This window comes from Cavia porcellus, unplaced genomic scaffold (assembly GCF_034190915.1).
Source record: "Cavia porcellus strain 051 isolate PalLab524CR breed Dunkin Hartley unplaced genomic scaffold, mCavPor4.1 scaffold_12, whole genome shotgun sequence".
Classification (NCBI taxonomy): domain Eukaryota; kingdom Metazoa; phylum Chordata; class Mammalia; order Rodentia; family Caviidae; genus Cavia; species Cavia porcellus.
The window spans coordinates 74,385,049-74,411,755 of NW_026947495.1; the positions used below are offsets into that span (position 1 = coordinate 74,385,049).

General features: G+C 36.7%; 1 protein-coding gene across 1 annotated transcript in view; it reads left to right on the forward strand.

Annotated features, from left to right (window-relative positions):
- The first annotated feature begins 4,435 nt into the window (after positions 1 to 4,435).
- Positions 4,436 to 26,707, forward strand: part of Col3a1 (collagen type III alpha 1 chain) — a 37,271-nt gene continuing 14,999 nt past the window's right edge. Inside the window, exons 1-24 of the mRNA XM_005007642.4 lie at positions 4,436 to 4,649; positions 14,805 to 15,007; positions 15,225 to 15,272; positions 15,710 to 15,823; positions 17,200 to 17,277; positions 18,928 to 18,981; positions 19,439 to 19,492; positions 20,194 to 20,247; positions 20,957 to 21,010; positions 21,176 to 21,229; positions 21,880 to 21,933; positions 22,087 to 22,131; positions 22,270 to 22,323; positions 22,726 to 22,770; positions 23,105 to 23,158; positions 23,589 to 23,687; positions 24,240 to 24,284; positions 24,412 to 24,510; positions 24,714 to 24,767; positions 24,888 to 24,995; positions 25,206 to 25,259; positions 25,843 to 25,941; positions 26,292 to 26,345; positions 26,494 to 26,592. Coding sequence (XP_005007699.2) covers positions 4,565 to 4,649; positions 14,805 to 15,007; positions 15,225 to 15,272; positions 15,710 to 15,823; positions 17,200 to 17,277; positions 18,928 to 18,981; positions 19,439 to 19,492; positions 20,194 to 20,247; positions 20,957 to 21,010; positions 21,176 to 21,229; positions 21,880 to 21,933; positions 22,087 to 22,131; positions 22,270 to 22,323; positions 22,726 to 22,770; positions 23,105 to 23,158; positions 23,589 to 23,687; positions 24,240 to 24,284; positions 24,412 to 24,510; positions 24,714 to 24,767; positions 24,888 to 24,995; positions 25,206 to 25,259; positions 25,843 to 25,941; positions 26,292 to 26,345; positions 26,494 to 26,592 — 1,761 coding nt within the window. The 5' untranslated portion in view covers positions 4,436 to 4,564. The remainder of the gene's footprint in view (positions 4,650 to 14,804; positions 15,008 to 15,224; positions 15,273 to 15,709; positions 15,824 to 17,199; positions 17,278 to 18,927; positions 18,982 to 19,438; positions 19,493 to 20,193; positions 20,248 to 20,956; positions 21,011 to 21,175; positions 21,230 to 21,879; positions 21,934 to 22,086; positions 22,132 to 22,269; positions 22,324 to 22,725; positions 22,771 to 23,104; positions 23,159 to 23,588; positions 23,688 to 24,239; positions 24,285 to 24,411; positions 24,511 to 24,713; positions 24,768 to 24,887; positions 24,996 to 25,205; positions 25,260 to 25,842; positions 25,942 to 26,291; positions 26,346 to 26,493; positions 26,593 to 26,707) is intronic.

The window sequence follows — 26,707 nt, forward strand, 5'->3', positions numbered from 1 at the left end:
CTGGGAATGATTAAATTAACTGAAGACCCAACAGGGAACTCCTGAACTCCTGCAAGATGCTGCCAGCCGCAGCATTGCTTTGGCAAAGTGTAAAAAGCAGCCACCATGTTCAGAGGGAAGCTGCTGTGCGTAGTGGAGAGGTGAATGCTTAGTTTCCATGAATTTTCAGATATAGTTTCAACAATGGTGATGGCAGATAAAGCTACTGTAGAAAGGCAAATATAAAAAGTCTTCCCTCCAAAGAACATGCTTATAATTAACTTCAGAAAATTTCACAAATCAAACACAGGATGGCCAGCAGTTTTCTTTTCAATAATTAAGTCTATTAAGTAACTAACAAGTTTGTATGCACATGAGAGATGCTAATTCACTGCCTAGAAGAAAACTGGCATAACAAACGCAAATTATATCTCACACATATCATAGCTGTCTCCAAAACTTTTACCTGTTCTGTGATTTGTCAACCATATTTATTTCCTTATATAAACAGTGTATTCTGCTATATTCACTATAGTACATGTATTTACCGCATATAAATACACTTACAAATACATACACACGTTCTTCTGGATCCCTTAATAGCCTAATCCAAAATTATGTATACACTAGTGACAACTTACTTGTTTTTTTTTTAAATTTACTTAACTACAGCACTGAAAATCACAAAAGATTAATTTTATGACAAGAACCAGAACAGCAATTTTAACAGATGATCATTAGCTCTACAATGTAATCCCTTCTCTCTCTTCTTTTATAATTTTCCATTAGAAAATATACAAAATGATATGCCAAATTTATATTCACTCAATTTCTAAACTGTGTATAAATATTGTTACCATAATCAGTGACTAATCCAAGTGAAAAAAAATTTTTAATATTTTTGGAAAGTATATTGTTTAACTCCAGTTTCTGTGAGTAACTGTGGGAGTCCCATAAACTCTTTGAACTTTGTTTCTTATTCAATCTTGGGATAATTTTCTCTCTCTCTCTCTCTCTCTCTCTCTCTCTCCTCTCTCTCTCTGTCTCTGTCTCTCTGTGTCTCTCTCCTCTTCTCTGTCTGTCTCTCTCTCTCTGTCTGTCTCTCTCTGTCTCTCTGTCTCTGTCTCTGTCTCTGTCTCTGTCTCTGTCTCTGTCTCCCTCTCTCTCTGTCCCTCTCAACAAGGTTTCCTTCAGGCTGGCCTGGAACTCACAGCAGTTTTCCTGCTTCAGCCTCCAGAGTCCCCAGCTCAATGTTGAGGTAATTTTCAAATGAAAAAATATAAAGACAGAGATTCCTAACCTCAGGTTTAATAGATTATAACAAGAATAGATAAGAATAGAAATGTTTAATTTAAATGCTTCCAAACTGATCACATTGCAACACACAACTTTACAAAAAGTCAAGGAAATGTGAGTCTTATATAAATGTAAACGTTCTAGGGTAAAAAGAAGTGATTATTTATATAAGAATGAAAACAAATGACAATGAACTTTAGCCTGAAAACTAAGAAGAAATTAAAGGATTCTTGAAGGATTGGTCATCATAGCAATCAAATTGTTGCTTGTTATGTCCTACAACTACTTGAATGCCATCTCCTAAAGTCATTGTGTTGATGTGGGAGATATTTATGGCTAGATTTGCTAAGGACCCTTGAATACAATGTGAGAGTTTTGTATTTATATTTGACTTTATTAGTCCCATTTATTATTTATTGAAATTCTTTCCAAAGAAGCACAGCTCTCTAAATGTGCCCACCCATACACAGTGAGTTCCATCTCCCTGGGGTTAACACAGAGCATGAAGTTGGCAGGTGTGTGAGTAACAGTCCTACTAGGCTGTGATTCTGCCATGAATGCAATACACTGTGGATAGAAGAAATACTGACCTAGGTACACTGGAAGGGGTGACAGTGATTTCAAATGCAGAAAATGTCCATGAAAAGAACTCCTTAGTTTATAAAAAGAAACTCACACAATCAAGCATTGCAAGAAAGTAGTTAGTTCTGTTCCAAATGTTTTTCATGATGGAGATAATAGATTTTCTCATTGCTAGTGTAGAGAGCACTGCTAACATTACTGGCCTGCTGAGTTCATCACAGCTGTGCTTATGCCTCGCTCCCAAGCTGCACTTTCCACTGAGCTGTAAAACATTTGAATTTTTGGTTGATAATCTGCCACGCCCTTGCTTTGCCTCATCTCTCCAGCACTCTATGAAAGCAGAGCCAGGTGAAGCAGTACTTTAGCCCGTGCAGGTATCTGGATCTGTGTTAACATCCAGATACAATCCAGAGACCAAGTGACATAAACACCCTGGCTATGGGTTAGGTCAGGGAGAGAGGTCAGCTCAGTTCCTGGGCTGCAGGGCAGGAATCACGCTGCTTCATGAGCTTTCCCCATTTGTAATATCAGCTCAAATACACACCCATTTCGACACCACAGTGAGAAACACTTTCACACAGAAGGAGAAAGAAGATCTTGGACACAGAATCCAAAGTATCCTGATACCGGACCTCTTATGCTCAAATTAGTAAAGCACAACAATTCAGAAAATCTGGAGAGTTCTCCTGACTTTCCCTAAAGACCTTAAAATGCTTCCATCTGCAAAGTATCAGTTAACTTTAAGGAGTGCCTCAATCAATAGTATTTGTCATGGATATAAGGCTCTTATATGCCTGGCTAAACAAATTAAGAATTTTAGGACCAACAAATACAATGGGAGTTTTACACATCATACTTGAAATAAAACATAAAAAGTATTTCTTAAAAATAAAAATTCTAATTTTTCATCCTGGACAATAAATCTAATGAAGAAATTCAATAAAATTCAACTTTTAAGAACCACCTGAAACAACAAGGGAAATCTACTTAATATATACATATAGATTTTTATTGTAAGGGACATCAGAAGAAAAAAACTAATCATTTTGGAATTTCCTTGGACAGAAGAGAATGATTTGAAGACTAATATATATATGACAGGCTTTTCCCCCAAACTCTCAATTGTGATCCAGTAGAAAAGCTTATTGTGATTCTCAAAAGTTGTTTTTCCCCCTCAGACTGCAACTCTCCAATCTAAAACCAGGAGATGCCCAGGAGGTTGGTTCTGTTTCCGTTACATGATGACGTCAGCTGCAGCGGACCGTCTTTCTCTGTGCTTCCCGTGACTTGGGTCATCAAAGGCAAGTATTCAAGTGTTCATGCTTAGGAAACTCATGGAAATGTGACATCAATCAAGCAAGCACTGAGTGATGTAAATTAGTTGAAAAAGAAAGAAAAAAGTCGATTTAAAAGGAGGAAAATTTGGAATGAGGTCCCAGAGAAGTGACTTCCTTTTTTTAGTGTAAGACGGGGTGAGTTTTATTTGCACATGTGTGGAGATGGGCGTGGATAAGTTAAGGACTGCAAAGAAATGCAGGTGAACTTCTTAGAATCAAAATGCCTGGGGTAGATTGTGGAGAGAGCGAAAGAATAAGTCAATGATTAGGGTGTCAAAATATCTTGATTACTAAAACTACTTGAGCAAATATGTTTATCTTGCAGAAATATACCAAAAATCGATAACTGATATTTGCATCTTTTCCAGAAATATCCAGGAATCAATCTTGAGATAAATCCAGAGACATATTGGAAAGCTGTGTTGCGGAGGACTTGGAAAGTGTACACAGCAAATTTAAATCTAGAAATACTTATACTGATCTCCGTATCAATGTAAATAAAATGTGATCCACTCCTTTTTCCTTTCAGTTTCTTACAAAGTCAAAACGTGAAAAGTCTGAATTCTTCTCCAGAAAAATCTGTTCTGGCTTTCCCAAGGAGCATATAAATTGGAACCCTCACCAGAAAGTACTCAGCCTTATTAAGGAAATTTGTGAGACCTGGAAAGAGCTATAGATGAATATCTGTTAAAATTCCATCCAGCATAGCTCAGAATTTACTCTTTTGACAGCTGCCTGAGATGAAACGTTCAGGACCTCAGGTGGGTAGACTCAGGGAACAGAGGCTTTTCTCTCAGTTAATCTCTCCCAGCTCCACTTTTAAGCTGGGTTAGGGTAACTTCTGGCAAAACTATCAATGTAACAGCCTCTTAAGAAGATAAAGTTTGTAAAATTAGCCATGCCTGAGGATGGGTATGAAGCAGTTTCTCAAAACTATGTAGTTGTTAGGGTTACAAGGCGCAATAAAAAATACATAGCTTTCATTCTTACACAGTAACATAAAGCAGAACATTTCTATCTACACATATCTGAGAGTTAAGTAGGTAAAAACTTTTACAGAAGCAGCTGCATACTGGTTCCAGATGTGCTGTTTTTCTGTCTCTGTGGGTTGTGTCCTCTATAAGGGAAAAAGAAATATTAATCATTTCTTTTACTGCTAAGGGGATGGGTGCTGCTCTCATGTTTCAGAAAGGGGCTGGAAAGTGAGGGAAGCCAAACTTTTTCCTATTTAAGGCCAAAGCAAAGGAATCTCAGTGGCTGAGTTTTATGACGGGCCCGGTGCTGAGGGGCAGGAAACACTGATGGTGCTACTTTGAACCGCTTTTCTTTTCTCCTTTCTGCACAAAGAGTCTCATGTCTGACATTTAGACATGATGAGCTTTGTGCAAAAGGGAACCTGGCTCCTTCTTTTGCTGCTTCACCCCACTGTTATTTTGGCGCAGCAGACCCAGGAAGGTGAGTAGATACTGACTTCAGGAAACTTTATGGGCTTTTTTGTCTTTACTTCTCCTCACAGAAGCATAAAGGGAGCAACCAGTCTCCGAAAAGAAAATTTTTGCTGTGAGCTCCCAGCTATGAATCATTAATCTTCCCCGCAACTTTGCCTTTACATTTGTTTCAGAAGACTAATGTCACGTGTGTGCTTAAAAGTTTTCTACCTGTTTAAGCTAAAAGTTTTCTCGTACTAACTTGCTTTGCTGTTAAAGGCGCTGGAAAGTTATCTTTTAAAATGGTTTTAAAGGGCTGCCCTCCTGGACTGTTCATATCTTGGAACGCTTCCCTGGGTCTGGAAGTGATTGGTTTCATCTAATAATTGCATGTTCTTTGTACGCGGCATTCTTTGTAAGGATAGAATGTTAAGCATTGTTTTCCCAACAAGACTACAAATTTTAAAGCTAGCATGCCTAACAGTGTACCATGCATGTAAGGCTTATTATCTATATTTCTATAAAGTGGGAAAAGCAATTATCAATGCTTCTTACATGAGTTCACACTGCAAAACTTTTTACCTCATCCGGTTTTTATTCCATTTCTGTTTCAAACTCTTGCATATGTCGTTTAATCCATATTTTCTAACAGTTTGTGGGGAAGGGGCTAATATTTTCCATATGTTCTGCAGCTTAGCTGCATTTGCAGTAATGAAGAGAGTTTTTTAAATACTCTTAACGGGAATGTTTTGACTCTTCTACAAACAAGGTAAAGACACTAGTTCTGTTTGACTTCAAAAACTGATTTCATGTATTTCCTAATAAATGCAAGTATCAGTTTTCATGTTCTAATTTCTGCATGAAAGTATTTCTGTAAATTTATATGTGCCTCATAGTTGTGAAAATACTCAACAGATGGGAGCATACATTTTCATAAAGGTAAATACTCAATGCTGAACATAAATATAGCTAGAAGAAATCATTAGGCAACAATTTTAATATGTACACAATCAAACATGTTTACCTTTAAGCATAGTTTTTGCTAACATCGTGTGAGAACTTGTTTGTTTTTTCTTTTGTATGTAATATCAAATATCTTTGGTGTCCTCACGATATGTGTGAGTGTGAATGTGTGTGTGTCTCATCTCTTTAGTTAAATTTGGGCTCTTGGACACAAAAGAAGAGAAACACCCATATTGATAGCTCTTTAGTTCCTCTCCCCACTCTGCTCTTCTCCCAGCTCCTTTCCCCTCCTTCTGGAATCCCGCCCCTCTCAGCACTGGAGACTCCCCCACCCCCTCTGCTGGCTGAGCCTTCATCCCACCTGCACCCCAGGCCTGGGCCCCCTCTGAGCTGCTCCTGGCCTGCCCAGCCTCCACCCAGGTGTTCTCCCGCCTCGGCCCCCTCTTTCCCTTCTCCCCCACTCCCCCTTTCTTTCCCTGGAGCTGTTAATATACTTTCCTTTTTTTCTTCCTTCCCCTTTGCTTCCTCCCTTCTCCCCCATTAAGATGCTCCAAAACCCAGCCCTTCCCTAGGATAACATGTATTAACACCTCACTTTCTCCCTAAAAATATTTCTGTCTTTTTAAAGCTCTTCAGTTCTCCCAGTTCCTAAGGACAATATCAGAACTCTCATGCACTGAAAAGCCTGTGAACTTTTTGTTTGTACTTCAAGAGGCTGACAAGATATTAGGAGCCACCATCTGGTAGTTACAGGAAAAGTGAGATACACCGCGATGACCTTTTTTCTCTGAATGTACCTTTAAGGAGAAAAAAAAGCAGTGTTTACTGCTTACAGGGTCTAAACATCACAGAAGTTACTTTTGTTTCTTCCCCTTTGCCTTTGTGTTGCTCTTAAACCTTCAGTGTATTGATTTTGTGCGACCTAAAACATGTTTAGACGTTCGGAGACACTTGTAGATAGCACCGGGAAGTTCTGCTGGTGGTGAGTCTGGGGGAGTCTGCAGCCTCCCTCCATGGGTTGGGGGTGTCCGGTCTAAATCCCAACAATCCCTGAACTGCACCAAAGGACGCTAATGTGTAGTCTACTCGTAGGAGCTTTCTGGGGCATAAAACATGTATTCACAAAGAATTTTGGTCTTCTTACAAATTCGTGAAAGTTTTATTTTATTCATGGGTTTTATTCCAGCAATGGAAAACGAGGTCTGTTTTATATTTCCTGTGGGTTAAACGTGCCAAATGCTAAGGGGGAAAGATGCGCCACCTAGTGGCCGACAGAGGTACCGTCTACATAAGGATGCCAATTTCATAGGATGAGAGGTATTAAAATACTATGTGGGAGAATCTCCAAAGTTAGTGACACTGGTACACATAAGCTGTTGCCAAAATCCTCGGACACGAACATAATTGTAACACTACTTAGAGAATTGTCGGAAATAAATTTAAAAGTTATATTTGCCAAATTTCACAAGTTTAAAAAATGTATTTCTTGTTCAAAGACTCTGATGTAGTCCTTGCTTGACATAGTCTCCTCCCTGATAATTATGTTAACATATATCCCGCATATTGCTAAGTAATAATGTTTTAGTAGGGCAGAGGGAGAAACTTGTAATTTCTGTTGTTTTTACTGTTGGGGGTGGTGGTGATTCTGCTCTTTCTGTCGTTGTGGTACTGGGGACTGAACCAAGGGCATTGCACAGAGCTCCATTCCCAGCCCTGTTTTTTTTTTTTTGTTTTTTTTTTTTAAATTTTGACACAGGACCTCCCTAAGTTGCTAAGTTACCCAGGCTAGGCCAGAATGTGTGATGCTCCCGCCACAGCCTCCAATGTGTTGGGGACACAGGTGTGCACAACCACGCCTTGATAAAACTGTTGTAGTTAAATGTGTTCTAGTGTTTAAGCTTCTATAGTTGCTACACTGATAATTATATTAAAATGACCTATGTATTTTAAAATGAATTCAAAACTATAAATCGAATCAGAAAATCAACACCTTACTTCATGATATAAAAGTCCATTTCCCATTATACTTAAAGAAAAATTAGTAATTAACCAGTTTTCATTCAAATTTTCTGATTTACATTGTCCCTCTAACTAAGCCTAATGAACTAATAAAAATAGCGTCAAGTTACTAGAAACAATTTCACTGGTAATAGAAGATAATTGTCCACGTATCTCAGTGTACATCATCTAACAAAGATATGGTATTTTAGTTGAAATTATGAGACCAGCAAAGGATGAATTAAGACTACAACCAAAATTCAGTTAAGCACTAGGTAGAGAACTCAAAATAGAAATTCCAAGCATCTAAATATTCTATTATTGCAGTCATTGTTGAAAGGTGATACCAAATCACTGCACACAGGTACTAAAAGTGTACAGTTAGTTATTGCATTTATAAAAGTGAAGATGGTAAGTATTTTTCTTGTTTAATATTCAGCTGTGAAATGGTAAATCCATTTTGTAAGCAAGAGATTCCAAAGCTAATGATCAAACCTGAAATTATCATCAGTTCTGTGAAAATGTACATGGGAAATAGATAAAGTGTTATTAATAGAAAAAGTTGTGGTTATTTTTTGATACTCTGTTTCCTTACCACCACCAGAATATTCAACCTCAGATCATCTAAAGGCCTAGAAGTATTTTGCTTAAATTCTAGAATTAAACTTCTCAGTACTGTGAATGATCAAAGCCAACCCTCCAAAACAATTCCCAGAAAAGCAAAATTGACAGTAGATGCTTTTGAACTAATTCAGATTCCCCGGGGGATGTTTTATCCACGGGTTTATTTTTAACAATAAAGAAACATTATTTGACATTTTGTTGGGATTAATAGTGGCAAGACAAGAGTCTGGGACAGGAGATTAAAAGACGAGAGCTCCCATTCCATACCCTTGTCTTGTCACTCAGAGAAAACAGTGCCACCTACCGAAGCCCTGCGGTCTCCATGTGGATGACGTTTCTTTGGTGCAGAGATCCAAGCATTATGTGCACCAGTCCTTTGATTTTGCAGGATCAAGTGACATCACTACCTTGAAGTACTCAAAGCGCAGGGCTTAGGAGCCAGGGCCTCAGCGATGAAAGGCGTTATTGCTTTTGCTGGACATGAAGACCATTTGTACAGTGTCCAGGTCTGCAATAACCATCTGGCAACGTCGCAGTGAGCACTGCCTTCTTAGCAAAGTTTCCCGACAGAGAAGCTTCGCCCCATTGTTTTCCACACTCAGAAAAAGTTCATGGAATATTTTTAAAACTCCAGACTTTGCAAAGAGGGAAATGTTGCCTGTTTCGTATCCAGATGACAACGGAAAAAGTGAGATAGCTCTTCTTAAACAAACCAATTGTTAACTTCAGTTTGGAAGGTTACATTAACTGGGGGAATCCATCTGTGCCTAATGAAAACACAGCAGAAGTGGATTCCTTTCCGATGAACACACGAAACCCTGTTCTTTCCATGACTGAAGTCAAGCCTTGCTGCTTAAAATGTAATCTTAAAGAGTAACAGGAAAAAGCCCCAAGAGGTCAGAAGACAAAATGCCTGAAAGATATAAAAATAAAAAATAAATTGTTAAAAAATTATTAGAAATTGAAGTTGCCTTGAAAAGTAGCCCTGAGAAATTGGTGCTTCAGTTAAATGCCATCCATTGTTTTCTGAAACTGTCGTCTGTGGTCGTGGAGGGTAGCAAACAGAGATGACATGCTCAAATAAATAAGTCATAAAATATTCTTTAGAGTTACATTGTATGGTGACAGTGCCCAAGAATCACTCAAGGGAAGATACTAATGTCAAAAGTTCAGCTGTGTGAACCGTTTAGTAACTTTATTGTCTGGAAATCACTTTCTTAGATATCCTAAACGTGTTTTTGCAACAGATGCAGCAGCTTGATCTTTTTTCTTGTTGTTGTTAAGAGTCCTACTTCTGTGTAATAAAATATATGCTGGGCTCTGAGTCACACGTTTATCCCGTTGGTGGTCTGGATGTCATCAGGGTGGCCTGTGAGATAGAATTCCTTTTTGCTAAGGTCCACAGCAAATAAACAATAGATTTCAACTCCAGATGGATCTGCCTGCTTTGCAATCAGAGAAAAAAGTATTTTGCAGAGAACTGTTGTCCATAGAAATGTAACTTCTCAGACTGATTTTTTAAAAATACCTGCAGTTCTATAGACCCTATGAGACAGAGTTTTAAAGTTGGTCTTTTTAATCCTATCCAGCCCTTGAAAGCTGAAGGGGACTGGGATGCAGTGATTAAGAGAATAAAAGTTACAGTTTTCCTAGATTCCCAAAACTTCAGGAAAGCTACCGTGCATCTGCTTCAAACAGTGACTAGTGTGGCAGCGTTCAGCTCTTACATGCTGCAGGAGGACTAAGTAAAACAGATGCATGCCACCCAGAGCAGTGCCACCCCCAGGAGGTACTCTGCAAGCTCTCCTGACGCTATTTGTGCTAACACTGCCAAATAAAGCACGCCGAGGAAGCAACTGAAAAACTTGGTATCCCAGTGATAAGGGAATGTGAAATGTAGAATTTAAAGGTGTCTACCCACTGCAAGGAGTAAGTCTAATAGGTTTTCTCCCATGTTTTCACAATTTGATGAATATACTTTTCATTTTCTACATTTTGGCAGGATAAAATATTAAGCAACTGAAAGGAAATTTCTAATTAGAAATATAAAAGTCATATATCTGTGAAGAAAACATCCAGAAAGGGTGATTCACAAACTTTTTGGAGGGGAGGAAAATAAGTGAAACCTACCTTACCTGTGTAAAGCAAACTGTTTAAATTTTAGTTATCTATTTATAATACCTATAGATATTCCTTTCACAATCCTTTTTGTTTTAAATTATCTAACACATTTAAAGATAGTGTGATATATATATATATGTGTGTGTGCATATATATATATGCATAAGAAACATACTTTTAAAAAGATATGCTTTCCAAACATTAGTAATAACATTCTAATGCCAAGTCAAATATATTTCATTTGAAAACTATATGAATTCCAAATATTCACATTTGCCAAATATTCAACTTTCTAAAGAGGCAGAATGATGTCACAGTAATTTGCATACCACATCTGTAGTTTTTAGTTTTCAGATTTCAGAACACTTTTTTCCAGATGAGGATTCCATAAGAAGAGAGAAAAAAAAGTTTTTTAAATATTTCTTATTCAAGCTAAATTAACTAATTGTTTAGGTGTCTCAGGTAATATTTTTATTCTAAAACCAATAAAGACAAGCATAATTTGCATCATATTTTTGGCTCAGCAATAAAATTCTTTTAAATCAGCTAAAGTTCACTTTTTTAAAAAATGGAAATAAAACAAAAAGAATAGGAATCTTTAAGTACATTTAAAACTATAAAATTTTATAACTTAGTTTCATTTTTCTCTAAAGTTCCAAGCCAGCACTAGGAGAGAAGGTAAGAGTGAATTATGTCACAAGCTCGCTTCGTTTTGTTTATAGTTTAGATCTCAACCAAGAGATGATTTGGTGCCATGTGTTGCTTGAATGACTGGCCACAAGCTTATTTCATAACATTGCTCAGTAATAAGAAACAGAAACGACCAGTGACATGGGAGGTAGAGTCCAAAATTAATTACAAATTGGAACAGGAAGACTGTTTTAAATACAAACAAAGGAAGTAACTGAAATATCTATTACTTTGTCTAAATGTAAAAATAAGATTATTTGCCTTTCATTTAATAGTTTTGTAAAAATATTCAAGCTTTTAATCAAAGTTAATCAAAATGTAGCTATGTGAGGAAAGAATAATATGAGATGACTTACTTCTGAATTCTATTTTGTATTCTATTTCCAAACACCCCAAATGGCTGTCTAACGAAAGCAGTTTATTCCTCATGAAAGTAAAACATTCTTTTCCTAGGCTAAGCTGTGATTTTCCCATGTGTAACCAAGTACTTACATTGAGGGCCACGAGACAAATGTGTAAGACATTTGGCTTCCCATGAGCACTTTGCTAACCATATATGGTTGTACACAAAGTAATAATTTAGGGAAAATTGTACAAAATTCCATGCTTTCAGAAAAGGTGACTTAGAGGAAAAGAAAAAGGACTGACTGTCAGTCCTGAGTTTCTACTCATGATTTTGCAGCAAAGTGATTCATCTTTGTTTCATATAATTAGGACAACAAACAGGAGCGCACTCATTATTTTAATTATTCCTAAACCACCCAACTTGCCTTCTTTTACTTAGAATAACATGGCTTTCTAAAGTAAAAGAAACCATACATACATACATACATCCTAACTAGCATGAATAGATCAGAAGAAAAATAATCATCCTGCAAGTTGACTTCCCAGAAGTTCAGAGTAGAATGATCATTCCCAGAGGCTGGGAAGGATGCGGGGGAGAAAGATGAGGAGAATGTGATTAATGGGAGTGAAGTTACAGCTGGACAGGCCCAAGAAAGTCTTTGTGCTACTGCACAGAAGGGTGACTATAGGTAACAAGAATATCCTGGATGGGAAGAAAACTAGAAAAAAGAATTTTGAAAGTTTTCATCATAAACTTCCACAAGAAATGTTAAATGTTTGAGCAGATAAATGTGTTTGACCTGAATTAGCTATTAAGCAATATATACAGGTATCAACACATTAACATGCATTTTTTTGTCTTAACATATCAGTTAAAACTAAAATTAGATATTTTAAGGGGAAAAAAAGAACATTAGAAAAAAAAAGGTCACTAAGAAAATCTTTATGCTTTATAGTCTATGAATTAAAAAAGAGTACCAGAGAAAGTTTCTAGCAAACTTGGAAATGAGAAGTTAAATAAAATTTTTTTATTTGTGTAGCTTTGCGTTGAACCTAATTCTAACAAATCCAATTACAACTTCAGTAATTCAATATGGTGCTTGTAACATTTAAAAATTTTCAGAGCCAGTGGAAGAGATTGTATTTCTATTGCTTTGAGAACATTGTCAATGAAACATAAACATAGAACAATAAATTGAAAGGGTAAAATAACATTTATGTTAATTTCAAGGCAAATTAAGAAGCTCGGAAGAGAAGCCATTCAAAATATGAGATTCTAGAACCTAGCCGGTTATCTTCATCTGTCTTTAATAAGCCATTGGTAGTCAACACCTGTTTTTGTTACCTAAATACTGTATTAAATGTTGAAAGGTATTTCTTATCCAGAGACGAAGAGCTGAAAAAATCATCAGTACAATCAAATGGAAGTGGAATGGGGCAGCAGGAAATCCACACCTCTAATGAGAAAGTCTTGAGCCAAAATAATCTGAAAGAACATTTCGTACAAAACTGAGTTAGAGAAGTATTCTAACTCAGTTCTAAGTATTCTAACTGAGTTAGAGAAGTATTCAGGTGATTCAAGTATTCATTTTAAGCATGGAGAACCCACACAAAGATAGAAGGTGCATTTCAAGTCATTTTACTGAAGAGTTTCCACCTTGCAACTTTCAGAGATTTTTCTGAGAACCCACAAACCTAGTTCTTAAGTAGAAAGTGTCAGTTTTGTTTAATAAGCAAATGACTTCAATATCTTGCCTTCCTTTATTACCACTGTTGATAATATGAAAGAGCACCCTGGTCTTTTCTTAAATATAGTTTCTATAATGTACCAAATAGGCCTACTTCATTGGCTCTGAGCTAAGCAGTTTGGTATTCTATGTTCACTAAACATAGAGAAAGACCTCTCTAAATCCATGTTATCATCTATAACACATTTAAACCCAGAAGAGGAGCTACAATAACTGCTATCAGTACACAAATCTTTCTCCTTAATTTCAACAACACAAAAATGAATTTTTAAACTTCTTGACTTGATCAAGAGATTATGAGGTGTTTCAGAACATCACTGAATTTGGACCTGTGCGTTCAGAGACATGAGAAATGCAAGTGATCTATAGATTCAGTTTTTCTTTTTACTGAAGTTTTAGCTAAACCTATAAATTTCTAAATGGAAATCTAAATTATTATTGCTCCAAAAAGAGAGATGACATGGAATTAAGAATTTAAAAAGTGATCTCTATGTAACGTCCAGATAGCAACACGTCAGGGGCACTGAAGGTCCTTTTGGCACCAGGCAGTAAAATGTGTAAGACTCCATTTCCTTGCTTCCTCCAAAGTAGACTTCTTCATCAGACTTTTTAAAGCCCTTGATTTTGACAAAATAAAAGTTTCACTGTCTCACAGAAACACAAAATAATGCAAAATTACTAAATAGTTCTTTGTTTTCAAAAGTTTTGCAGATGTTTAGAAATTTCTTACTTATTTACCCAATTACTAGTATGCTCTCATAGTAATCTTCAAGAACCAAGGTTGTATTTAGCCACAATCCACAGCTAGCACTGTAAGAATTGAGACCAGGTTTTATTTTGGCAAGCCCTAAGCTGATTCATTGCTAATAGCTGCTGAAATTTCAATCCCTTGCATATAATTAGGAATAAAGTCTCAAATTTTGGTTAAAGCAAATTTTTGCCATCTTAAGTCACAAGTACAGTCATGATTCATATTTTTCCTTATTTTTTCTTTTACTAATTCCTTGCCATTATTTGCTTGAAAAATCTCTCTTTCATTTGTGTGTGTGTGTGTGTGTGTGTGTGTGTGTGTGTGTGTATGTTGTGAAAACCTCTTTATATCCACATGGGGTCTGCCCTAACAGTATGTCATAAAGTTGACCTCTTGATACCCAACAAAGCTAGGTCTGACATTCAATACATACAATATGCTTTGTTAAAGTTTTCCCAGAAAAATTTAGACAAATTCTATTCTGCTCATTTTTCCCCTAACATTTTTAACTAGCTTAATAAAATCCAGAAGGTTTTTGGAGTTGGTAACTAAATCATTATTTCAGTTTCGTGCTCCCATCTGGTGTTAAAACAAAGAATAGCAATTGGGTAAAAAGGCTTCTTTTCAAGTGCCCAGTTAATAAATAAATCCTGAAATGCATGTATGGTATCCATTGGTGCTGAATTTTTGATACAAATGAAATAAAAATACTTTGAATGCCTTGCATTGTAAGGATAATTGGCTATGCCATGCCATCTTTATATCATTCAGTAGATTTGGTATTTTAAACAAGCTAAGTGACAAGTTATGTAGGAAAAAATAATTTTCTAATGAGAAGAACAAGTCGTTTGTCTTGCTTGTGTGCTATCAATAACATGACTCAACAAAAATCACATTTCATCAAAACCTAAGGTAGCATCACACCCTTTCACTCCTCTTCCAGTTGATGAAGGAGGATGCACCTATCTTGGTCAGTCCTATGCCGCTCGAGATGTCTGGAAGCCAGAACCATGCCAAATTTGCGTGTGCGACTCAGGATCTGTTCTCTGTGATGACATCATATGTGATGAAGAAAACTTAGACTGCCCCAACCCAGAAATCCCCTTCGGAGAATGCTGTGCCACATGCCCACAGCCTTCCACGCCTGTGAGTTTCAAGCGAGTTTGTGCATCTTCGAGGTTCATACTCAAATGCACGCACAGCTCCTGCACCCTGGGGGGCTGAAGGGAGATAAAAGTTGAGTCTATGGGTCGTGTTGGTGTAACCAGTAAATGGTGAGCTTTGGACCTTGGATGAAGTCTTTCCCAGCAAATAGTGGAAGAGTTTAACTGTGTGTTGTTTAATATGTCTTTTCATTTACCAGGCTCCTGTCCCTAATGGTAGAGGACCCCAAGGCCCCAAAGGAGATCCTGTAAGTCAAAATTCTTGGGTGGAAGAGAATTAATGCTAATGATAGTTCTGGGATTGTTAGCATGATCCCCTTTCCTTATCCTTTCCAAATTTCAACTTTAGCCATATATATGTAATCTTTAGTACCACACATTTGAATAATGACATCAAATGACAAACTGAAAATCCATACTTCTATATGTCAAGATAAAATCCCAAACTTGGCAATAATGTCTTCATTTCATTATGAGTTAAAAAAAATCAAATATAGGTCAATATACAAGAGAATACATTACAAGTAAATAAGTCACAAGATTTTGATACAAGTTTATTCCAATGAAAATATATTATTTGTATTGATTTCTAATATTATCATGCACAGAAGTATAGATCTAGGAATGATTCTGAATTGCTAATACATTTCAGTGTTTCACTTATTCTTACTTCTGATTTTTTAAGGGCCCTCCTGGTATTCCTGGCAGAAATGGTGACCCTGGTATCCCAGGGCAACCAGGACCTCCAGGTGCTCCTGGCGCCCCCGGAATCTGCCAATCATGTCCTACTGGCAGTCAGGTAAGAGGTTATAGGACTAAAAGACCTTCCCTGAAAAGGAACCTCATCCATCATCTTTCTTTAGCCTCTGCTGTGGCTCACAATTATGAGTCCTTTATATCTGCTTTTTAGTTCTATGCACTTAATAAATCCTTACATGTGTTAGGTTCTACTCCAACAACTTTGAGAGTACTCACTTTCCTCATCATGCTAATAGTTTTGCTGCTGCTTCTGCAAATTCTCCCAGCTTCTCAGCCTGTAGATAACATACTCACTAGATTATAGGAATGAACTATCAGGCACCAGATGATCAACCTAGATAATTTAGGAAGTCTTACCAGCTGTCCTATCCCTCTTTTAACACCAGTGGTAAAATTCTGAAAAGCCTGAACGAAAATCAGTTGAAGAGCTGTGGACATTGTTCACTGTCCTCAAAGCAATTGGATTGGTTATACCCAGATCACTGCTTTTGCTAAGTATTTGGCGCTCTTCTTCCTCCTCCAAAGTGCGATAACCAATCGATTCTACCTGTAAAACACACAACTAAACAAATGAACAGGGCAAAATCTCTGCCTAACAGATTGCGGCAAAATTAAAAAACATATATGCACAAATCTTTATAAATTTAAAAATGCTTTTCAAAATGCATTTTTGCCAGAATCAAAATGCATCATTTAGTGTATCCTTAATCAAACAGGACCTATCTGTAAACTTACAACCCAAAATAAAATAATCTCCAAGGAAATTCAATTAGCATGTGAGTCTTTTTCTATTCTTTTTCTTGTCTTCTATGAGGATGCTTACTTTCACACGCAGCTTGTAAGATATTAATAAATCAAAGAGTTTAAATTTTGCTCACTGCATTAACTATTTGAAAAAGTAATTTGACTTCAGTTTAAAATAAGAAGGTTGGATTTTATGATCATTTAAACTCTTTCATCCTCAAGTAGTCTTTGCTTTTATGGTTGTAATGTTATAAATAATTCTTAGAAACAATGATTACAGTAAGAGTGCTGTATATGGGGTCAACCTTGGAGGGAAGAATGTTGAATATGGTTATTTAAAATGTCCATGCATTATGGAACCAAGGCTTTTGTGTGTCTAATATTTAAAGCCATAGAAGGGCTGGGAATATAGCTCAGCAGTATAAACACCTGCCTCGCAAGCACAAAGTCCTGAGTTCAATTCCCAGTACTGAAAGAATTTTTAAAAAATAAAATAAGAAAAAAACAGAGAGAGATAGGTAAAACAAAAAATTAATGTATAGCACATTGTTGGTATGCAGAAACCTTCATCAGTGAATAGAATGTGTTACTTACACTCTCTCTAAATACTTTTGCAAACAACTATGATCTATATATTAAAATAATTGTGTCTATCTGGTCTCTTTGCTGCAGAACTATTCTCCACAGTTTGACTCCTACGATGTCAAGTCTGGAGGACCAGGAGGACTCGCAGGCTATCCTGGGCCAGTTGTACGTACTAATTTTTCTCAGCATTGTAGAGAATTATATAGACTCTGGCTTGTTAAATCTTAAATGATTTTTTTTAGAAATACAGTATTTTCAAAGAATTGCACAAAATAGTGTATTCTCTATTAAGATCACAAAGGCAAACAGTCCCATTATTGTGTTTCTCCTGTTGTCACTCATTCCCTGTGTCCTGCCTGTCCCGCCACATCCTGTCCTGACCACCTCCCTGGATCAGGGCTCATTCACCAGCATGCTTACTTCTTGCACACCTATATTCTGAGTGCCATCAGATGTTGTTATGTTTTGCTTTATATTTCTCAACCACATTGTTCAGACTCCTATTTTATACCTTTTCACCCATTCAGTGCTTCTTTCCAGCTGACAGTGCAAGCAACGTTCAATGTCACGATTTGTCACACCTCCAAGTCTCAAATCTACTATCAATACTTTCAGAATTCATTGATTTTTAAGTTTATCTACTGTAGAGGATAGTTCTTCCTCTCATGCTGAAGGACCATCTTCAGAGGAAATGACCTAGAAATTTGATAGGTGCAAATAACAATTGAAGCCCAGGAATGCATTCAAGATAATGCAGTGGTCTGTGTAAATGATCCTTGTTTTAGAAAAGTGTCTCAGGAGAACCAACACAAAAAAAGGTTATAATTTCATCATAAGTAACAGACATATGAGCAAAACTGAAGCATGGCACTGGATTCTGTAAGCTCATTGTGGACCTCCATTCTCATCACTGGACTTCTATGTAACTTCCAGAACTAGAGAAAACAAAATTTTGCCAATAGATCCAAATGACTTGTTAAAGAAATAACTTTGGTAATGATATAAGATGAACAGCAAAATGAGATTTTTATTAATCTATAAAGTTTTAGGGGCTGTGAGTTTCTTATATCTTTCAAAGACACAGGAAGAATTATATTGATTTATATGACTATTAAGCCTTAAGTACATTATAAATTTGTTCTTTAAAGACATACAAAACTAAATAAAACCATCAATTATTGATATTTCAGAAAAGTGGTTATAGGAAAACATTGTAATTAAAAACTACTGTTCCACAAATTTATGTCCACCATGCTACAAACCAGTTGCTTAGTTTGGTTTGTATTTCTGAAAGCTGAATCAATTTGTTGTGAATTATTGTATTCCTGCATATGATTCACATGTGAATCTAAATCTACATGTTGGTGTAACTCTGTGCTATCCATATCAATACAGTTACAAGTTTCTGGTTTTATTTACATTATTATTTTAGAAACTTGAATCATAGAATTTATAAGATGCAGACAAAGATTATTCCAATCTGCGTTTGGCTATTATGCAAGAAATGGTTTCTTTCCCAGTGTAATATAATCCAACCATAGCAAGGATTCTCATAACATTTTGCACATATTTTTATAAATTTTGTGTTGTCTTACTTAAAGATTAATGCATCTTATACAATGTAGTAATTATTGTAGTCACTCGGATAATCTCATTGATGTGTTCTTACTAAGTTCTTCACTGCCGATCAGATAGTGATATATAGCTGCATTTTTAAAGATAACTGTATCGTATTTTTATAGTTATCTCCTGGAATAGGTAAAGTATATTTTATACTCATTTGTTCTGTATTTATCATTCAAAATTATTTTCCAGGGTCCCCCAGGTCCTCCCGGTCCCCCTGGCTCGTCTGGTCATCCTGGTGCCCCTGTAAGTAGAGATTTCAGTGTGCTTTCTTCTTCATGAATGGGCAAATCAAGAGATCCTACCAGAATTGAATCATTTTAGCCTATGTAATCCCCCATTAAGTGGGAGCAGCCACAATCAAAAGACTGATCATTCTTTTAAAAATATAATGAAGTACCACAATTAATTACTTTCTACCAGCGATTCTCCATAATTAAAACCTTGGTAAAATTAAGCGACATGTTGTATTTGCATGCAATGTGGAATGATGTTTCAAACAATTCTGTTTTAGTGGAATGAAATGAATAGAATGCATTTAAACTTTGTTTAGATCCAAAAAATTTGGTTCCAATCCTGTGTACACTGGAATCACATTTGTAAATTACATGCACAAATTCTGCTTTCTTACTATCATGGAGATGTCGTGACTCATGTATACATCGTCACCTCAGAAATATTTACGTATTATTCCATTTACTAGGGTTCTCCAGGATACCAAGGTCCCCCTGGTGAACCTGGGCAAGCTGGTCCTGCAGTAAGTAGCAATTAAATCATCATTCAACAAACTGACAATTTAATACAGGCGATTTAATTTCTGTACAGAAACTACCCTGTTTTCAAGCACTGTCATAAGTCCTGGTGTAGTGTACATTACATTTGTGCTTATGTTTTTATACAGTAAGAAGTATTTTATGATGTTTGAATGGATTTTGAGGATCTTAGGGATTCTTTAATTAACTATCACAATAATGTACTTCCTAGAGTTGGCTCAAGCCTTATCTATTAAATATAGATTTCATTTCTGTGACTATTCAATATATCTATATTTATCGAGTTCGCTGTACTCTAGATTCACTCTATTCTTTAGATACACATTTTTAATGTAATAGAAAAGAAGCATAATCTATATAAGCTTCCAGGAGGATATGCTATATAAATAAGTAGAGTTATGTAAATATAATATATGAATTAATTATAAATTATATTTGTAGTACATTCAAACTTATAAGCATACAAAATTTGGATATATAATGCTTTTAATTTTCATTCAGTTTAGTAAACAATAAGGATTGGATACAATAAAACATAAAATAGTAATTCAGAGCTCTTTTCATGGTGAGAAACATTGAAAATGTTTTTGAAAAAGGAAGTTCCTTCCAAAATGCACATCATATAGAGTAATAAGTGTAACATAAAATTGTCCAAATGTACTTATTCTTTATTTTCTGATTTTAGGGTCCTCCGGGACCTCCTGGTGCTATAGGTCCATCTGGCCCTGCTGGAAAAGATGTAAGTTTTTAAGCATTGAATGGGGGATACACCAAAGGTCAGCCTGATATATTCCAAATAGCATACTTGGTTTGTGAGAATCTCAGAAGGGAAAATGTTTGAAAATTGTTTCTGTCTTATTATTTTAGCTCATAGTAATGTTGCAAATCTGTATGGTATGACTGTAACATTGCTGCATACACCAATTCTTGAATTCTAAGCTAAGAGAATCTCCAGACATATTCCTTGACTTCATGGTCTCAGTGGTACAGATCATTTGTTTAGAATGTGTGAGCCCCTGAGTTTCATCCCCAGCACAACAGTGACAAGCAAGGACTCACTCAAGTGAATGTACTATTTAGCTGGAAGAGAAATATAAATTTTTTCTGTCCACTTTGTAGTTAAAACATTTATCTCAATACGTATGTGTTTCATGACTTATAAATACCTGCAATATAATACCATCCTTTCCTTTTATTCAATCTGATGGCAAATATTTGCTGTATTGAGAAAGGATCATGTTTCAGTGATGAGAGACAACCTGCTGTATTTCTTTCTAAGTTTGTGCAAGATAATCTTTCTGCTAAGAAAAGTGATCTCACAAGTACATATGCACTGCAAAAGTTTTAATGATTCCCTCAGGAAAAATGTAAATTAACCAGATCAGCCATTGATTGCAATCTATTTTTTCTCATACAAGCCCCTAAAAATTCTTCATTTCTCTATTTAGGGAGAATCAGGAAGACCAGGGCGACCTGGAGAACGAGGATTGCCTGGCCCTCCGGTAAGTCTTCAGTCTCTCATAGAGGAGTGAAGTGATCACAGTTATCTTAGCTTGAAAATCATTGTGCCATTAAATTGAATTAGACTTAAAATGAGAAGGCATTTTACTACTGAGTTCTGATGCCATTTGGAAGTCTGTTAATATCTTCTCCATAATTAATTTTAGGGTATGAAAGGCCCAGCTGGCATGCCCGGATTCCCTGGGATGAAAGGACACAGGGTGAGTAGAGCTTCCAGTGCCTACAGGCTCTTCTGCCTGGATATGTTTACTCTGAAGATCAGTGTATTGAGCAATTGAGTATAAGTCAAAAGTAGCTGATTTGACAACTAGATGATTTGTTTTTATTAAAAAAAAAAACTATCAGCTTTATTTATTGACAAACTATCTATTTTCTGCAAAAACAAGTGAGCTGATTTTGTATGAAAAGCCTTGGCAAAGAATACATTTACATTTTTTACTGTGACTATCAGAAAAAACTGAATATACCTTATTAATTATGCATTATTACTTGACATGGTATAAATTATAGATTGAATTAAGCACTTTTATTCTACATAAACTTGAGGTAGATTCAATCACATTGCAAATCTATTAACTTCATAAAAATAAAATCTATAAAATTGATATTTACTACTCTATAGTAAAACTTTTAATTGGGCCAAATTGTACTTTTTAACCAATTTTAGATCTGTTGCTATAAAATCAATATCAACTATCTTCAATCCATTTGAAATATTTTATATTATTCAAATTAGTTGCAAATGGTGCCATGTAGTAAAATCCAATAATAGACATGTAATGTGAAATTTACCAACCGTTTTGGATTATTAAGAGATTTCAATATTCTTACTATGTTGTATGTTTTCTAGGGCTTTGATGGACGAAATGGAGAAAAAGGTGAAACAGGTGCTCCTGGATTAAAGGTGAATAAAATAAAAAGCTTACAAATATTTCCTACTACCAAAATGCATCGCAGTCTCAGGTTTCAAAGTGTTTGATATAACACAATATTGTTTTAAAGATGTACAGTTGTCTCAGTGATATATAAAATAATAACATACTTTACATCTCTGTAGGGTGAAAATGGTCTTCCAGGTGAAAATGGATCTCCCGGGCCCATGGTAATTATGCTGCTTATCATATAATTTTCAGTATTGCTACTGACTTCCGTGGAACCCAGCGAAGTCTTCGCTTTCTCCCAACTGTTCTTGTACATGTCAAGTTTAAAGTAAGATCATACATTCAATTTTCCTCTTTAGGGTCCAAGAGGGGCTCCTGGTGAGAGAGGACGACCTGGACTTCCTGGGGCTGCAGTGAGTATTGTCCACTGTACGATGACACCCCAGAGCAGTGTCTCAGGGCTGTGAAAATCTTCAGGAAATTCTTCTTCCTCCAAAGCTATACGAAAGTCACCTCCATAAATGTTAGCTATAATTATACAGAAATGAGTAAGAGTTTTATAGTTATTATCTCCATGGAGGTTGGCTCATGTGTGATCTACATTGTCCTAAAAACACAGGCTCCAGTCCTATGTTTTATCTTTTTGCATACATCAGAACTTTTTATAATTTGATAGTAAATATATATAATTACTAAGGAGATTTTAAATTACTCAATGAAAACTCAGTTCACTTGAATTTGGGTTTTAGTCACTGTGTTATCTCTGACCAGCCTTTCATAAGTAAGAAGATACTTGACATAAACTTTCTTTTTAGGGGGCTCGCGGTAACGATGGTGCTCGAGGCAGTGACGGTCAACCAGTAAGTAACTTTTATCTACCTCTGATTTGTTCCGGGGTAATGTGAGTTTCTAGATTGTAGGTTGTTTTACACTTCTAATTCATTTAGTAACTTTTAGTTGACTATTTTTATAATTGAAAGATAATTATTTTGTTACAGACTTAACACTAGAAACTATATATAAACATCTGCTTGTTTTTCTATAATTTACATAATTATTGTAATATTCATGATGAATACTACTTCTATATACATAGGAGTCCTCTGTATTTTATCTGAGTGTACTCACACATTGTTTGCTAGTGTTAGGTTTCATTTACTTAGCAGCTCTTGAAATTGTATTTAATTTTTTCAGGGTCCCCCTGGGCCCCCTGGAACTGCAGGATTCCCTGGATCACCTGGTGCTAAGGTATGCATATACTTGTATAGAACAATATAAAAATATTTTAGTGAAAACAGAAAAGCTCAGGATTACTTCTTATAAATGACTTCTTGACAAGTCAAGTGGGCAGCCTTTACCTACACAGAATTTTAGAGCCATGTTGTTGATTCTAAAGGTAGGGTTTTGTTTTGTTTTGTTTCTCCCTAACATCCTGATACGTCTTCTGATGATTTCTTTCTAATACGTTGTGGGCTCTTTCTGGAGAACATACATGACAGAGTCATAGGCAATGTTTACCATTTTCTCTGCCTTTATGATTAGTGATTCTGTAGCTTAGTTACAGTACATGATCATAGTGCTAGTTTTTAGCAGATGTGTTTAAACAGCTGACAGGTAGAGTAAGTGACCACGGGTATCCAGGAAAAACTACTACATTACCTGGAGTTTTATCCCTTAGGGCGAAGTCGGGCCTGCAGGGTCCCCTGGTTCAAGTGGAGCCCCAGGAGCCAGAGGAGAACCTGGACCTCAGGGACATGCCGGTGCTCAGGGACCTCCTGTAAGTAGTGGACTCGCCAGTTAAGAAGAAGGACGCTTCCACATTTGCACCATGGAAGGTCATGGTTTGATGGTGCTGCCAGTTAAAACAGCTTCTCTAAAAGTGTAGTTCAGTTCCCTGCAGTGATTCTATTGTGACACATACTGATTTTCTTAGCAGGGAAATGCTAGCTTTTGAGGGTTGCAGATCCTAGAATTTATGAAAGATGTTTCTACAATGCAGAATAGAGGATGACTAGTACTGTACTGATAATACTTTAAAGGATGTGCCCTAAAATCATCAATCAAAAGTAGTCAGAAAAGTAACAAAACCTAAAGCCTCTCCTGTTTCTGTCTTATGTAATAATTTGCACCAAGTATATATAATATTTAATTTATGTAAACCATGGTATTTCTTTTGCCTACATTTTATAATATGCTACTATTGGAGAGTACTCACTTCTCTATAAAATTCAATGCCTGCCAATATATTTTATAAGTCAGTTTACAAACATGCAATGCATAAACACTATTTGCATTATCACTAATATGAGCTCTTCTCTGTGTGCCGCAGGGCCCCCCCGGGAGCAATGGCAGTCCAGGGGGTAAAGGTGAAATGGTAAGCTCCCCCGGGACGGACTGCACCCCAGGTCCATTCGCGCATGCGTTAGATGTGTGATATTTCGGTGACATATTCAGAAAGGAAAGTTCGAGTTTGGCTAACCTTGTTCTTTGGTTGTTCTCAGGGTCCCGCTGGTATTCCTGGAGCCCCGGGTCTGATGGGAGCCCGAGGTCCTGCAGGACCACCTGGTACGAATGGTGCTCCGGGGCAGCGAGGTAGTCCAGTAAGTCGCCTCTTTTTCTTTGTCACCTGCAAGCCGTGCACTTAACTCCCACCACAAAAATACTCATTTCCAAAATGTTTTGCCCCCTTCAGTTGAATTTAGGTTGATTGTAATCTAGTCTTATCCCTCAATTATGTCTTGCCAGTAATGACTTTATTAGTCGAATCCTACCTGTTTGCAAATAAAAATCTGTTTAATTTTAGGGTGAACCTGGTAAGAACGGTGCCAAAGGTGATCCAGGAGCACGGGGCGAACGCGTAAGTGTTAGCACCTCCCGTTTGGTTATTCCTTAGAAAACTCCAACACAGGAAGCTCACGGTTCAAAATGCTGCAGCTAAATTTAATAATAATTCCTTTATACTGCCGTCACTTTTCAGGGTGAAGCTGGTTCCCCAGGTATTCCCGGACCCAAAGGTGAAGATGGTAAAGATGGATCCCCCGGAGAACCTGGAGCGAACGGACTGCCCGGTGCTGCGGGAGAAAGGGTACGTTTCCGGGCAGCATCTCAGAAAAAACAGCGCCACCACCCGGAGGAAACTTCGCCTTCGACCTGAGGCTTCCAGGGGTTTCTTGAATGTTTGTTCCCAAACATTGTGTAAATTGCTTTATGACATGACAATGGATATATTGCTGCTTAGAGCCTATGAAAAGTTTTCCTTCTTTATGCTGAAGTGTTTGACTTTTGTTATGCCCAGGGTGCCCCTGGATTCCGAGGACCTGCTGGACCCCCTGGTCTTGCTGGAGAAAAGGTAGACAACTTCAGTTTCTACTTTCCTAAATAGTAATATGAAAAAATAAGTGTTTCTTTTATATGTTTTTCTATGACCAAACCTCAGTATCTGAAAGAAATGTATTTATATTAAAAATAATAATCAATGTGAAACGATTTTGATCCCTATTTATGTGCTCCCTTGCTTTTTAACTGAAGCAAGTCTGTCTCTCTGAGATCCTTGAACTTATCTGTAGATTGGAATTATTTAATATCATTGCAAGAATAAGGTAAACTAAAATGTCTGAAAGATGTTTGAAACTCTACAGTGATACGCAATATGATTTCATACCATCAAAGACACCAGGCTTTAAATGCACAGAAATACATTAAACCCAACAATTTTTTTGTTTTCAGAATGTGGTATTCATCATAGTTTTCAAAAAGTTTGTTTAAAATATAGCAGTCCAGTGTGAGATGATGATTATTTTATATCAAAAATGTCAACAACATACTAGCTATCATTAGGAGGCCAAGTAAATTCTATAGTTATAACTGAAATATGATTGATATCTAGGTCAGTGAAAACTTTTAAAGATTCACTTATTTATTGGGCCCTGTAGGGTCCCTCTGGGGAGCGTGGTGGACCAGGCCCTGCAGGACCCAGAGGAGCGGCTGGAGAACCTGGCCGAGATGGTGCCCCTGGAACTCCGGGCATGAGGGTATGGAAAAATGTTTGAATCATACTTTAATTTGGTACAAAGAAGGCAGGACAAGTCAAGATGGATCCAAAATATTCATTCAGACTATACCTTTCATGGAGTTCAATGAAAAGCAAAACATAGCTGGGCCTGGGGATTTAGCTCAGCAGCACAAGCGCCTGCTTGGCAAGCACAAAGTCCTAAAAGTCAGGGTAGATCAAAGAAGAATACAAAATAGAACAATCGACTAATAAAAAAGTGTCCAAGCACGAAGCTACATATGTAAATGGAAACTCAAGTTTTACAAATAAAGTGTTGTATTCTTAAAACTTTTGTTTTAAATCACCTGACAGTTGATTTCTTTCATTTAGGGAGCTCCCGGAAGCCCAGGAGGACCAGGCAATGATGGGAAACCAGGGCCTCCTGTACGTATATTTTTAAGATGTCATTTTACAAACACAATAACAGGATAAAATACGTATTTGGGTATAGGATTGATATATGTCCACATGCATTGCAGATTTTGGTCAGTATTTGTGAAACCTTTAATAATACAGTTGCATTTCTCTCTAGGGAAGTCAAGGAGAAAGTGGTCGCCCTGGCCCTCCTGGGCCATCTGGCCCCCGAGGTCAGCCTGGTGTCATGGGTTTCCCTGGTCCCAAAGGAAATGATGTGAGTGCTTTTATTAACTTTTTCAAGAAATATGTGACAGATATATACTGCAAGCATAAACCAATAAAAACATCAAACATAAAAAAAGAAATGTATGACAGAAGCCCTTTAATTT